This window comes from Hippopotamus amphibius, chromosome 7 (genome assembly GCF_030028045.1).
Source record: "Hippopotamus amphibius kiboko isolate mHipAmp2 chromosome 7, mHipAmp2.hap2, whole genome shotgun sequence".
In the NCBI taxonomy this organism is placed as follows: domain Eukaryota; kingdom Metazoa; phylum Chordata; class Mammalia; order Artiodactyla; family Hippopotamidae; genus Hippopotamus; species Hippopotamus amphibius.
This window is the reverse complement of record NC_080192.1, coordinates 27064598-27079525: the sequence shown is the minus strand read 5'-3', so window position 1 is coordinate 27079525 and position 14928 is coordinate 27064598. Positions and strand designations below refer to the sequence as shown.

Below are 14928 nucleotides of genomic sequence, written 5' to 3'. Positions count from 1 at the left end.
CAGTGTCTGGGCTTATAAATGGCTTAAATAAAAATCATTATCATTGTGTTTCAGTGAATAATTCATTTGTTCTAAGACAGACATGCTAATAGAAATGCTGTCTTTTCTTCCTGAAGCATTCTTTAGCTTTTTGGAAAAGTTGGTTACTTTTTATGGTTTTCTCTCAGGGTGCATATCTATTAGCTTAAGCAGTTATTTATCTTATCTTTTGTTGACATTGAATAATCCTAAATTACAAGTATTTAATTCAACCACAATTTAATTGGTACTTATTCAGTTCTAGTCAGTATGCTAAGAACTAGGAATAACATGAATGAATGTTGTCCTTTATAGCTGAGTCTTATGTGCAGAAACTACAACATATTTTCTTAAGCTACATTGTTTTTATTGTGAATTTTAGTAAACATACATTTTCTTCCCTCTTGACACCATTTTTAACTGTAAGTTTAGTAAGTATTAGGACAGTGATAAAATAAGACTAACAGGCAATAGGCAGCACTTTTTGAACCTGAAAAGATTGAGTCTTATCTGTCAGCAGTCCTGCACAGCACAAGGTGAGCCGCAGGCAAGCGAACAAACTAAGCTTCATCGGCCACTCCCCATCATTCCCCATTGAATTACCGCCTGAACCATCCCAGCCCCCCATCCCTGGAAAAATTGTCTCCCACAAAACTGGTCCCTGGTGCCAAAAAGGTTGGGGACCACTGTTGTATGTGCTTTGCATTATGCCAAAGGCACTTGGAGAAATGCTCGTCTACAAAAAGTGCTCAGCTACAATCTTTATGATTGGACATTCAGGTGATTCTTTACCTGGAAGATTATGTATTTTGCTGATCTTCAGCTTTAATAATTCAAGTAATCGCGTTACAGCTTTTGAAGGTAGCTTTTAGATAAAGAGAGGAAGTTCTGTTAATAGTGATGAATGAATATGACGATCTCCTCCAAAGATTTGGAAAACAAATAACTTTAACAAAACAAATAATTTAGATAAAATAGCAGGTAATGTAGTAAAGGTTTGTTGTCATAGTTAAGCTGGCGTATTTTGTGGGGTGGTCTGAGTTGTCCCCTGTGATATGGGTACCTGGTTTGCCAGTTCAGTGATATGGCATTTATTCTTCAGGGATTTGTGATTAACAAATTTTTAACTCTAGTAATCATTTTGCCTTGAATACAGTAGAACTCTATTTCTAAAACATTCTTTTTTTTTTTTTTTTTAATTTTTAGCAAAGTAGAGCTTGCCTTGACATCTAATGGCAGGACAATAGTATGCTATCACCCTTCTGTGGACGTACCATATGAGCACACAAAAGTATGTATTAAGAAAATCTCTTCTAATTTTTAATTTGCTGTTGGAATAGTCACATTTCTTTACAGTATCCAAAGAGAAGGGAATTGTTTGATTTTCTTTATTTGGTTTAGATCTTCTTTTGGCTTTTTTATTTTTCTGTTTTGGTTTTTCTCTTATTTCTTTTCATCATTTTTCTCTAAAATTTTTTTCCAGTACACAGAGTGAATCATTTAAACACAATTATGGCATCAGTTTTCTGGTCTAAAATTTGGTAGATTTCTGACTCGGCATCAAACACACCTAGTATAAATTTTTAAAACACATTGTCCCATACTACTATATATTGCAATCTAATAAATTGTAAAAAGTTTGTATTTTAGAGTGCTGTTTCATAACTTTTATATTGTGTTTGTTCTGATAATCTTTTTAATGTTTGGTGAATGTTTTCTTTTTTTGGTTAGTTTTTTCTAATGGACCCACATGGGCATATATTTTAAGTGGCCTAGTTTAATTTTTTCCATATTTCTTCAAAAGCCAGGCACCAGATAAAGGAAGTTTTGTTTTAATTTTTAATACAATTTAACTTGACCCAAGTCTTTTTATTATTTTATATATGAATTGCTTCCTCTTATTCCTTTAAGCTTTTTTCTACTATATTTGGTAATGTTTGATTTGCTTTTTGAGGAGAAAATAATTAGATAATTCATCACATGATGCATCCATCTAGTGGTACCTATTTTTAAAAATCATCATTAGGGCCAGAGTACTGGTTTGACAAAACAAAGTAATGTTATTTTGCTATTTTGTATTCTCTTTTTAACCTCACCATTTTGTCTGTCTGCTTTGTATTCTAGCTAGATATCATAGGCAATAATCTAGTACCTTTTTTATTTCATTTCTTTGGCCAGTGTGTAGAAAATAGGTATAAATCACTGACTTTTGGCCTGTAAACCTCTAGCTCATACTGTATTGTGCCTTCTTCCATTGTTATTTTGTGTTATATTTCTGGTTATATGCTTTATCCCTGTTTTAGCAGTTAGAACAGGAAGCCCAAGACTGTGGTCATTTCTCAGTATCGAGACTCTTATCCCCATATGGCTTTTTGCATCCCTGAATCTGACACTTTTCCTACCCTTCCCAACTCTCAAAACTTTTCCATTATACTTTTAGAACTTACTATCATCATTAAAATCTCTTATAACCTTAACATCTTCCAGAATGTTGCCTTCACCTTCTGACTCTAACGGAAACTTGGCTGTACCCTGTTACCATTGCTTCCCTAGCACTCTTGTTTGTTTTTTGGCACACGGGCTTAGTTGCTCCGCGGCATGTGGGATCTTCCTGGAGCTAGGATCGAACCCGTGACCTCTGCATTGGCAGGCGGATTCTTAACCACTGCGCCACCTAGGAAGCCCTTCCCTAGCACTCTTAAGTAGTTGCACTTTTCTCTCCTAAATTACCCTTTTACTACTGAGCCTAGAGATGGAATAGGTGTCCCTGTGGCTCTTCACTGTCATATCCAGATCATCTTTCCTCCTCACTAACGATTTCTAGCTTTGTAGTTTGTATCATTAAACCATACCATCTACTTATCTTTGGGTTTTTTGTTGTTGTTTTAAATTTTTATTTATTTCTTTGTTTGTTTATTTATTTATTGGCTTTGTTGGGTCTTCGTTGCTGCCTGCGGGCTTTCTCTAGTTTGTGGTGAGCAGAGGCTACTCTTTGTTATGGTGCACTAGCTTCTCACCATGATGGCTTCTCTTGCTGTGTAGCATGGGCTCTAGGTGCGTGGGCTACAGTAATTATGGCACGTGGGCTCATTAGTTGCGGCTTGCGGGGTCTAGAGTGCAGGCTCAGTAGTTGTGGTGCGTGGGCTTAGTTGCTGTGCGGCATGTGGGATCTTCCCGGCCCAGGGATCGAACCCATGTGCCCTACATTGGTGGGTGGATTCTTAACCACTGCACCACCAGGGAAGTCCATCATCTACTTATCTTTGTTTTGTTTTGTTTTTTGCTGTCATCTGTCATCCTGCAATTCACTTCTCCTCACCCTCCCATCCCTCCATTCTTCTTTGAAGATTTTAGATGTACTCTCACACTCTCCAACATTCCCTAGTTTTCAGCTCCAAGAATTATTCATCCTCTCATTAAGATCTGTGTCAATTGATCGAACCACTTTTTTGCAGTCCCTCAGGTATTCCGTATATTTTCACTTCTGTCCTTACCTAGCATAGATTCCATGGTCATCATCATAATCACTCCCCTGCATACATACCCATCTCCCTGCTTCTTTTGTTTGTTGTACTCCCTTTGTTGTGTCAGTTGTCTTCTCTTCCATATTCTCAGTATTCCTCTCTCTAGTCTAGGACATCACTGCTATCGGTTCACACATAATCACTCTACTGCTACCACACTGACCTCCCCACTGTTCTTTCAGGTAGGTACTTAGGAAGCTCCTGCCTCAGGGCCTTTGTAGTTACAGCCTCCTCTGCCTGGAATGCTCCCCCCTCCTAGAAATCCTCATAGTTTATTCCCTTTTCTTTAGATCTTTCCTTATTTGTTACCTAGAGAGACCGTCCTTGGCCACTGCATTTAAAGTAGTACCCCTGTCCCTGGAATCCCTGCTGTCCTTCTTTGCTTTGCTTTTCTCAATAGCATTTATGATTTCTGGCACACTGTATATTTTCTTGCTTTTCTGCCTCCCTCCATTAAAATGTAAGCTCCATGAGGACAGGGTCTTGTCTGTTTTGTTCCCTGCTGTATCCTCAGCACCTGGAATAACACCTGTACTTGGTAGGTGTACAATAAATATTTGTTGATTAAATAAATAATCAACAAATTGGTCCTCTCTCTTCATGCTTGAAGGTTTTCTGTTTTCAGACTAAGAGATAGTCACATGGAGAAGCATGGAAATTTTTCCTCAAGTAATAAATTATAGATTGGACTTTATTTACAATAAGAAACATTCTTGAAAACATGTTGTTGTTAAAATATGTCCTTTTTGAATCCAGATTTACAAATTTCATGAAGATAGTACATAACATTAAATACCTATATTTAAACATGACTTAAAATTTAGATTTGATTTCCTTCTTTTCCCAAGGAAGTAGCTGCAACCCTAGTGGGCTCCTTCATTCTCTAGGCCCTGGAAAGCATACTGTATACAAAGATCCTAGTCATATGTAGAAATACTTACTGACACTGGCTTTAGGAAAGTTAAGATGATTTGTATCTTTGGTTTTCTGGTAATTTACATTTGAATCTAAAAGTTGTTGATTATTTTCCATGGATCCAGGTAAAAGATCCTTCTTTCTGTTTTGGCCAGGTATGTGTTTTATTAAAACTAAAAATATTTTTCTAGAATTTAGGATGTCTGGTTTAGGAAAATAAAGATTTTAAACCAGGGGCAAAAAATAATGACTTGGAAAAATAAAGTAAAAGTGTAAGTACTAGGAAATTCTTCTTAGTGGTTGATTTAGTGGAAAATTTCAGAAGTCAAATTTGAAAATTCTTAAGAAAAACAAGGGAAATTCAGAATGACAGTTCTGAATATTTTTTAAAGTTGACATTCAGTTTTATTTTAGTTTTTCCTTTTTACTGAGATATTCATGTACCCTTTCTTTGAAGTTTGATCAAGGAGATCAAATACAGCCTAAAAATCAGTTTGGAGTCTGCAGAGACTTTTGGTTTAGACTTTGAAGAAGCCATTAATTCCAGTGTCTTTTATCTGTGTGCCTGGAAAAGAAAATGTTTTAATCATACAAACCAGAGAGAATTTGTAATATGTTAGAATTGAGCCTGCTTCGAAATAGGAGGAGAGACAATGAACATTTATGAACACTTGAAAATAATTGTTTGATAATATTTAAAACATTTCGTCTTTAGCAACAAGTATAGTAACCTAAAAGGGAGAAAACTATAGGCTCTAATCTAGCATTTGCTGGTATCCCTCAGGGTCTGATAGTAACTTGCAAAGACACTTAAATATTAATATTTCACTCTGTGTAAGAGATGATCTTATAAATTACCTTAAATGTCTAAGAAGCACTTTTTCTTTAAATAAATTTATATCACTTTTTTCCTCTTTGAGGCCTTAAAAGAAATGTTAATAGCTACCTGCCATTATTGAACTCATAGAGTCCAAAGGACAGCTAAGCATGTTATTATTTCACTTAATCCTCATCAAACCCTTGTTAGATAGATGATTACTCCTCAGATTTTACAGAAAGGAAATTAGAAGCTTAAATTACTTTCAGGGTCACAGAGCTAGTGGTTATTGACCAGAGCCCAATTCTTTTTTTCCCCCAAAAGATTAAGTACTTGGTTCTGTTAACATATTTACCAATTAAAGTCACAAAATATTCCTCATTATTATTCATGCAGATAATTAAGAAAAAAGTGCAGAAATTAACTTTAAATAAAAAAAGTATTCCTTCCCTTCCTCCCACTCCCCTATACTCTACAAAATCTTTTCCCTGGGACTAGGCCTTGAAAAGGCCACTACATGTTAGTTTGACATGCATTACTGTCTGCAATTTAAAAAGCTAATTTCAGGAATTCCCTGGCAGTCCAGTGGTTAGGACTTCGTGCTTTCACTGCTGAGGCCACGGGTTCAGTCCCTGGTCATGGAACTAAGAACCCGCAAGCTGCGTGGCCTGGCCAAAAATAAAATAAGTAAAAAATAAAAAAGCTAATTTTGTGGTGGTTGTAATAACATTACAAAAGTGTCCACATGCATAAATCTAAAAAAGGTTGAAAACCTACAGTAAATCTATATTGTTTTACATTTGACCACTGGTTTGTGTTAATTTAGGAGTCACAGATTTGGTAAAGCATTGTAACAATTTAGGAAGGCATCAAAGCCCAATTCTTAACCTCTTCATTATACTTTTTTCTTATTCCCTCCCACACTAATGAAGTGGTTCCTTATTTCTACTTTTGTCAAATTATTACACTTAAATCTAACTTTGGAAGCCTTTCATAATCTGATTTCTCGAGGTCCGTTTTTTAAGATTACCTGTTTATTATGTTTGTACCTACTTCGCTTTACTTATGTTTGTTATTCCTTCTGGAATTCATTCTGCACTCTGTGACAAGGCTCTGACTTGGCTCCTGTTCTAGTTCACACTATCTTTGTTAATTTGCATTTCTGTAGTACTTAGTCAGTTGTGCCACCATCATGCACTTATATATTGCCTTTTAAAGAGGTTTTATTTTTTCATGTACATAAACTAAATAAATATGAATATATGCTGTAACACTCAATACAGTGGTAGAATGTGCTGGTTGTGATTAATAGTGTGTGAAAGTAAACATTTGGGTTTGAATTGTTTCCTTTCTGATTGTAAATTCAGGTTTTCATTGTGTTGTAATACATATGTATGGTATTTGTAAAGCAAGGCAATGTTACAATCTTATGTTACATATATTATCACTTAATATTTAAAATATAGATAACCTGACTTTCCAAGACACTGATTTTTAAGGGCTATAGTCAGCCACCATTGCTGATGGGCATATGTTATTTCACTCATGTGTTGGGAGGAGATGAGATTTTTTAGTAATTAATGTCTTTGGAGGAAAAAAACTACTCAAATTACCATAAAGCATCAGTTGATGTCATTTCAGTCACCTGAAATGAAAACATTGGAAATTTTTCTGCTTCCTTTGGATATAAGAAATGTCATTTTCAATTTTTAAAAATTTTTTAAAATTTATTTTATTTTTTATTTATTGGCTACATTGGGTCTTTGTTGCTGCACATGGGCTTTCTGTAGTTGGGGAGAGCAGGGGCTACTCTTCATTGCAGTGCTCAGGCTTCTTATTGTGATGGCTTCTCTTGTTGTAGAGCACGGGCTATAGGTGAGAGGGCTTCAGTAGTTGCGGAGTGTGGGCTCAGTAGTTGTGGCTTGTGGGCTCTAGAGCACGGGCTTAGTTGCTCTGCAGCATGTGGGATCTTCCTGGACCAGGGCTTGAACCCGTGTCCCCTGCATTGGCAGGTGGATTTTTAACCACTGCACCACCAGGGAAGCCTAAGAAATGTCAATTTCAATTAAAGGTTTTTCATTGTATCTCACTTTAATTATATGCAAGGTAGAGACTGTAAACTTTTCTTTCTCTTTAAGAACTTTTATTGAGATGCAATTGACATACAATAAACTGCATGTATTTAAATTGTACAATTTGATTTTTTTTCTTATTAGTAATATATATATGGCAATCCCAATCTCCCAATTCATCCCCACCTCCACGTCCCCCCCCCCACTTTCCCCACTTGGTGTCCATATGTTTGTTCCCTACAAAAGACTGTAAACTTTTAAGTTAAAAAAAAATGGACATAATTTATAGTTTTGAGAAATAGAAACTAAAGTAATAAGTACTTTATTATTGGGAGAAAATAACTTTAAACAACTTTCCAATAGCTTTATTATTAGAAAGGAAACCCAAAACTTGATATGAAAAGAAAAGGTTTCCTGGGGAATTTCCTGGTAGTCCAGCGGTTAGGACTCTGTGCTTCCACTGCAGGGGACATGGATTGGATCCCTGGTCTGGAAACTAAGATCCTACATGCTGTGCACAGGGCGGCAAAAAAGGAAAAAAAAATTCTGATTCTTTAATGAATAGTGCAACTAAGTGAAATTGTTTTGATGATTTATTTACCCACGTTTAGGTACTATGATGAAGTACTCAGTGTGTTAATTATTTTACTGTTAACTCAATCAGATGCTGGCTAACATTCCTACATTTTGATGTTGATCATTGCTGATTATTTTGTAGCCTATCCCTCGGCCAGATCCCATGAAGAATAATGAAGAAACACATGATCTAGTGCTGAAAACCAGATTAGAAGAAAAAGGTGAACACTTAGAGCAAGGACCCATGATAGAACAACTTAGCAAAATGTTCTTTACTACTAAACACCGTTGGTATCCTCGTGGACAGTAAGTTCTGTTTTCTTTTCTTCTTCAACTCCCACTGAACACTAAAGAAATACATTAACTTTCCTTCTATTAACAAACTTCTGAGGTTATACTTTGCATGAAGGAGTTAACACCCAGTAAGATCACCTACTGAATTGTATTTTTAAATCTACATATAGTGTACCTAAAATGAAATAGTACGTCTTTTTTTCCTTTATTTTAGTGGGGGAGTTTAACCAAAGCTTTCAGGGAATTTTACAGGAGTTCTTGAAAAAATTTCCATTCTGTGATATAGTCATTTTATGTATTGTTTTTATTCATCTTCTTAATGAGTACTTGATCTTATCCTCATCCCTCTATCCATTTATTTAACAGATTTTGAGTTATTGCAAAAAAAAAATTGAGGTGAAGCAAATGATTGGGCAATATATATTATTCTCAGTTACTTTAGAAACTACAGTTGCCCCTCTGTTTCCAGGTACCCACATTTTATTGCTTTGATTCTTACCTCTTATCTGACTCTGGCTATAATTTGTTTACTTCTTTAGATTCTTATTTCTTTTGTATCTGTCTTAGTCCCTACTAAACTAAGAAACTGAAACTAAGAGGTGGCTTTTTGAAATTTTTTCTGTTTGTTTGAGCAAGCTTTTTAAAAAAATTTTTTTAAGAATTATTTATTGGTTGTGTTGGGTCTTCATTGCTGCACACAGGCTTTCTCTAGTTGCAACGCTCGGGGGCTACTCTTTGTTGCAGTGCACAGGCTTCTCAGGAGAGATAGGAGACCTCTCAGGTTTCTGCCAGAGGTGTTTGGGTGGATGGTGGTGCCACTTATACAAGTGGGGAAACAGTAGAGAGTGAAGAAGATGAACCCATTGTTGGTTATGTTGAGTCTGAAGGCCCTGTGGATCTTCTGGTGGGGAGCAGTTCTGAAAGCAGGTTCATGTATGGACCTGGAGCTTGGTTTACTTTTTCTTTAGAAGGTACTTTCTTTCTTATCTGTAGTTATAATAGAGATTCCTTAGGGCTCTGCCTTGTACTCCATGTCTTGCTGAAATTCACTCTAAGAGCTTCAACTACATTTGTTATGTAATTGACATGCAACCGGCTTCCTTATGCATTTTTTAATTTCTTCAGCCTTATTCCCAATGTCATTGTTCTTAGAATATTTGTAACTAGGTATCTGTCCAAAGTTTTAAATTCATTATAGCAAAACACAGCTCTCCTTTTCCTGTCTTAAAAAGCCCCTCCCTTAATAATCTTTCTGTAATAAAAGTGATATTTCTGTATCAATTTCCCAAGGAAAAAATCTGATTTGGGGAGGGCACTGTAGTGTCTTTTTTTTGAAGATAAAACAATATTTGTTTTTATTTATTTATTGAAGTGTAGGTGACCTGCAATGTTATGTTAGTTTGAGGTGTACAACATAGTGATTGAATATTTTTATAGATTATACTTCATTTAAAGTTAATACAAAATAATGGCGATATTTTCCTGTGCTGTGCAATATATCATTGTTGCTTATTTATTTTATACATAGCAGTTTGTGTTTCTTAATCTCACACCTCTATCTTGTCCCTTCTCCCTTTCTCTGCCCACTGGTAACCACCAGTTTATTCTCTGTATATGTGAATCTTCTGTTTCTGTTTTGTTATATACATTTGTTTGTTTTATTTTTTAGATTCCACCTATAAGTGATAAAATAGAGTATTTGTCTTTCTCTTTCTGACTTATTTCACTAAACATAATACTGGGAATTCCCTGGCAGTCCAGTGGTCTAAGACTCCACACTTTCACTGCTGAGGGTGTGGTTTCAATCCCTGGTCAGGAGCTAAGATCCTGCAAGCTACACTGCATGGCCAAAAATAAATAAACACACTAAAGTTAAAAAAAAACACAAAAACGTAATGCTATCTGGGTCCACCTTTGTTGCTGCAAATGGCAGAATTTTGTTTTTTTTTTATGGCTGAGTAATACTCCATTGTATGTATTTATCACATCTTTTTTTCCATTCATCTCTTGACCACCATAGTGTCTTTCAATTCCTGCATCTGTTTTATGTCCCCCTCCTTGATTTTCTTTCTTATTTAGTACCCACTTTGTTTATGCATGCAGTCTGGGTTTTTCCCTTTTTGTAAGTTAGGTTATGGGAAAAGAAATTAGCTAGCCATTATATAGCCCCATATCGAAGTCACTGCTGTATTCTAAGATTTCTTTCCATGATTCATAACATTGCTCATGTTTATCTTTTATTTCTGTCCCATTACCCAGATATTTTAGTTCAAGCCCTGCATGAAGTTTTTCTGTAATGGCTTTCAATACCTGTTTTTCTTGTACATTTCATGTTGCTGCAGATTTTTTTGCCATCTTTTGTTTACCAAATTGCTGAAGTTATGAAAATCCCCTATACATTTGTAATGTGAAGGGGGCAAGACGGAAGGCAAGAAGAGTATTAGGGAGTCTTAAAACCAAACATGTTATCTTCAGACATTTTTGTCTAGTACCCCACTTATGTTTAATCTTATTACTTATTTAATCTTATTACTGCTAATTAGCTTTGACTGCTAATTAATTTAATCTCCTGGTATGTCTTATCCCATTGGGATTACTAGGCACTTTCAGTTATAAGCAGACTTTAATTAAATGCAATTGATTGTCCCAATATCTCTCCTAATAAAGAGTTCAACAGAAAAACTCCAGATGCTAGCTTATGTATATAAAGAAAATTTTTACCTGTAGGTAAAATCCTTGTGATGCATCACCTTTCAAAAATTTAAATAAGCTAATGTGTAATTACTAATACTCAACAAGTATTTATTTGGTATCTGTATATATGTTTTTGGATTAATGTAAGCCATTTTCAAGTGATGGTTTCTAGATGTTAGCACTTTTTTTTTTAAATTGATTATTTTTGACTGTGTCGGGTCTTAGTTGTGGCACATGGGATCTTCGTTGAGGCTTGCGGACTTCAGTAGTTATGGCTCACATGCTTTAGAGCGCAGGCTTAGTAGTTGTGACACACAGGCTTAGTTGCTCTGAAGCGTGTGGGATCTTCCCAGACCAGGGATCAAACCCGTTGTCCCCTGCATTGGCAGGCGGATTCTTTTTTTTTTCTTTAAGAACTTTTATTGAGATACAATTGACATACAATAAACTGCATATATTTAAAGTGTACAATTTGATTTTTTTTCTTATTAGTAATGTATATATGGCAATCCCGATCTCCCAGTTCATTCCCGCCTCTTAGTGTCCATATGTTTGTTCTCTACATCTGTGTCTCTATTTCTGGCAGACGGATTCTTAACCACTGCACCACCAGAGAAGTCCTGTTTGTTTTGTTTATGGGTTCCTTTGCTGTGTAAAAGCTTTTAAGTTTAAAGTGGGTTTTTTTAATGAATAGAATATAGTTGGCTTTTGCTTTTTTATCCACTATGACTTCTCATTTCAGTATCAAGTCATCTTAAATGCTTTTTCTTTTGATTTTCAGTACTTTCACACTTCCTCTGCCATTTGCTCTTAGCTCACTTTTCATGAAATTTAATTTGATTGTAGTCACTTCGAATAGCTATTACCCCTATTAGCATAACGATATGCAACTATATTAAATATTAGATATCTGTTAATAGCTATCTGCTAATGTTATATTTGTGGGTAATTTTTTGGTTTCATCTTTTGCTCTTGATTATTCTGTCTTCATCAAGAGTGCAACTTCTGTTTTGAAGTTTTCCAGAAGACCTCTAATACAGTATCTTTAATACAATGTATGTGTGTTAAGTTACTGTTTGATGGAATATTATCTTACCTAATTATCTTCACAGCTTCTTGAAGGTGTTCAGTTTTTCTTTGAAACCATACTTTTTGGTAGTCTTTGGGATGGTCCACTGGTAAATTTCCCAGTGATTCTTGGAACCTTTATTCTCAGAGGTCAGCTATCAGGTCATGTGGATTTATCTAATTTCCATTTTATCTAGGTAGGTGGATTAAGATGTGCTTTATTGTCAGATTCTGAATCAAGGTCAGCAAAGGCTTTATGATCCCAGGGTGTTGCCCACCTCATTCAATCCCAGACCTACCTGCCTTTAATTATTGGCCTCACCCAAGGTGGAGTGGACTGAGAGTATAGGTAGTATGACTACACAGAATTGATGCTGAAATAGTCTAGCAGGCAATAAACACTGGAGATTGGATTATCTTAAGTCTGGAGATCCAAGGTTAAAATTGTTACCACTAAATTTATGAATTGGGTATCACTGTTTCCTAATCCTGGTGATCCTGTTTACTTTAGGATGGCAATTCAAAGAGTCTTCTTAGATTTGGGCTTTATACTGAGAGCGGGTGCTAGAACTGTTAGAATTTTTAGTGTGAGAGGTGAGCAATGAGGAAATTCAGGACATTGGGTTTGGGGTTAAATTGAACTTTCAGTTCCGTACCCTCTGCCTTTGCCCGAATGACTATTTTTATATTCAGTTGTGTAAAGGTTGATTTAAAAAAATAGCATAAGTAACCATGAGGGTCCTGCTACTTCCTGTTTGATGATATTACAGGTGATAAAAACAAATTAAACTAGCTTAGCCACTACATTATAACTTACCTGAAGTAATGGGGCTTTGAACATATTCTTTTAAAGGTACTCCTTATGCAGATCATTTTTTTTTGTACTCCCTATAGCAATTTGCATTAGATAGCTCCTCTGTAAATAGCTGTTGAGGACATGATTCTGAGTTGTTTTGCCCTTCTCTGCAGCCCCTGAGGTATCTCCTGTTGGCCTTTAGTGTTGCCAGTACTCAGGAAGCAGGATGTATCAGTGTCCTCAGTTGCCAGCATCTGTGTACAAGCTCTTTTTCCTTTCTCAGTCGTCCTCAATTGGCATGAAAAAGATAAAGTCAATGGAGCATCCTTCCATTATAATTCTCCGCAGAACATGTCATTTTAGCAATATTGTAGAGTTCCTAATGGTTGTGTTTGAATTTTATTTTTCTCGTTAGTGCAACCTTAATAAGTTTATTGAAACTCTTTTTACGTATCCGAAGTCCATATATTATCTTCATTTCTCTTGTTGATTCCTTTTCATTTCCCTTATCTCTAAATTTTGGAGTTCCCAAGGATCAGTCCTTGGTTCTCTCCTCTTTTCTGTCGCATTCTCTAAGACAGTGATCTCATCCAGTCTCATGGCTTTAAATACCATCTGTATTGGCTTCCAAATCTATCTCTTCCTGTCCCTTGACCTCCAGACCTGTATATCCAGGGGCCTACTTGACATGTCTGATGGACATCCCTAACTTAATCTGTCTCTAACTGAGCTTTTGATGGTCCCTCACAAACCAGCTTCTCCTGCAGCCTTCCCTGTCTCAGTTAATGCCAGTTCCATTGTTCTAGATGCTTGGGTCAGAAATCTTGGTGCCATTCTTGACTTTTCTCCTTGTCTCACACCTAGCATCTAGTCTGTCAGCAAATTCTGTTGGCTGTATCTCCAAGATGTATCCAGCTTTGACCATTTATCACCATTGCCTCTGCCATCATCCTGGTCCATGCCGCCATCTTTTGCCTGGTTCATAGAAGTGGCTTTCTAACTGGTCTACCTACTTCTGCCTTTGCTTCCCTGTAGTCTGTTCTTACCACAGAGTAATCCTGTTAAAAATTCCATTAATTCTTATAATTTTTCTGTTGAAATCCTTCCAACAGCTTTCCATCTCACTCATAGAAAAGCTATAGGCCTTATCTGTTATCTACAAGAACCTATGTGATCTGACCCTGTATTACTTTTCCACTCTCATTTCCTACTATTCTCTTCCTTCTTCACTCTGTTCCAGTCACATGACCTCTTTGCTGTTCATTAAACATGCCCTTCCTTCTACCTCAGAGCCCTTATACCTCCTGTGTACTCTGCATAGAATACTTTTCTCGCTGATATCAGCAAAGATAGCTCTCTTACTTTTAAAAGTTTTTACTCACGGAAGCCTTCCCTGGCCAACTTGTTTATCTTGTTTTTCTATTTAAACACTGGAACATAAGCTTCATAAGGGTAGAGATTTTGTCATGTTTTGTGTACCACAGAAACCTTAGCACCTAAAAATGGTACCTGGCATGTAGTCGATGCTCCACACATTTAAAAATGAATGAATAAATGAATGAGCGAATGATTCTGATTTTCATAATATCTCTTAAAAAAGAAAATAACTAACATAACTCCACTAAATGTAAAGTTATGTTGAAAGAAAGAAGGATGGAGGAATTGAAAGAAGTCTGGATAGAAAGTAAGAAGGATCTGGAAAGTAATTCTAAATTTATGAAATATAAAGCAATTCTATGAATGTATGAGTAGCAGTACCACTTTATTTAAAGAACTACTTTAATATATTGCCATGGAGGCAACAAAAATTAGCTACCTCCGCCATGAGTAGGAAACATTTGAACATCTAGCTGCATGTGAACCAGGAGGTGAAGTTCTATCTTGGACTAAGAACTGTGGACACATCTTTCAGGTATCACTGAGTCATTGTGTAATTTAAAAAGGGTAGCAATATGTTTTGGTTTTCCAGGAACGGTCTCAGTTTAACGCTTTTGTTAATTATTGATAGAGTGGGGTTTTATTCTTTAAAGGATCCCAGTTTAGATGATAAGTTATAAGGACACCCTAAAATTCAGGTGCTGGCTTCTGAATGATTATAGCATATATTGACATTTATGCATAAGAAATCTATAAATGCTGTTGGACATTTATTGA

General features: G+C 36.0%; 1 protein-coding gene across 1 annotated transcript in view; it reads left to right on the top strand.

Moving 5' to 3' along the window:
• The window catches only part of MRPL42 (mitochondrial ribosomal protein L42), a 35741-nt gene that overhangs the window by 6639 nt on the left and 14174 nt on the right, over positions 1–14928 (top strand). The window contains exons 4-5 of the mRNA XM_057742464.1: positions 1225–1309; positions 8065–8228. Of these exons, the coding sequence (XP_057598447.1) occupies positions 1225–1309; positions 8065–8228 (249 nt within the window). The remainder of the gene's footprint in view (positions 1–1224; positions 1310–8064; positions 8229–14928) is intronic.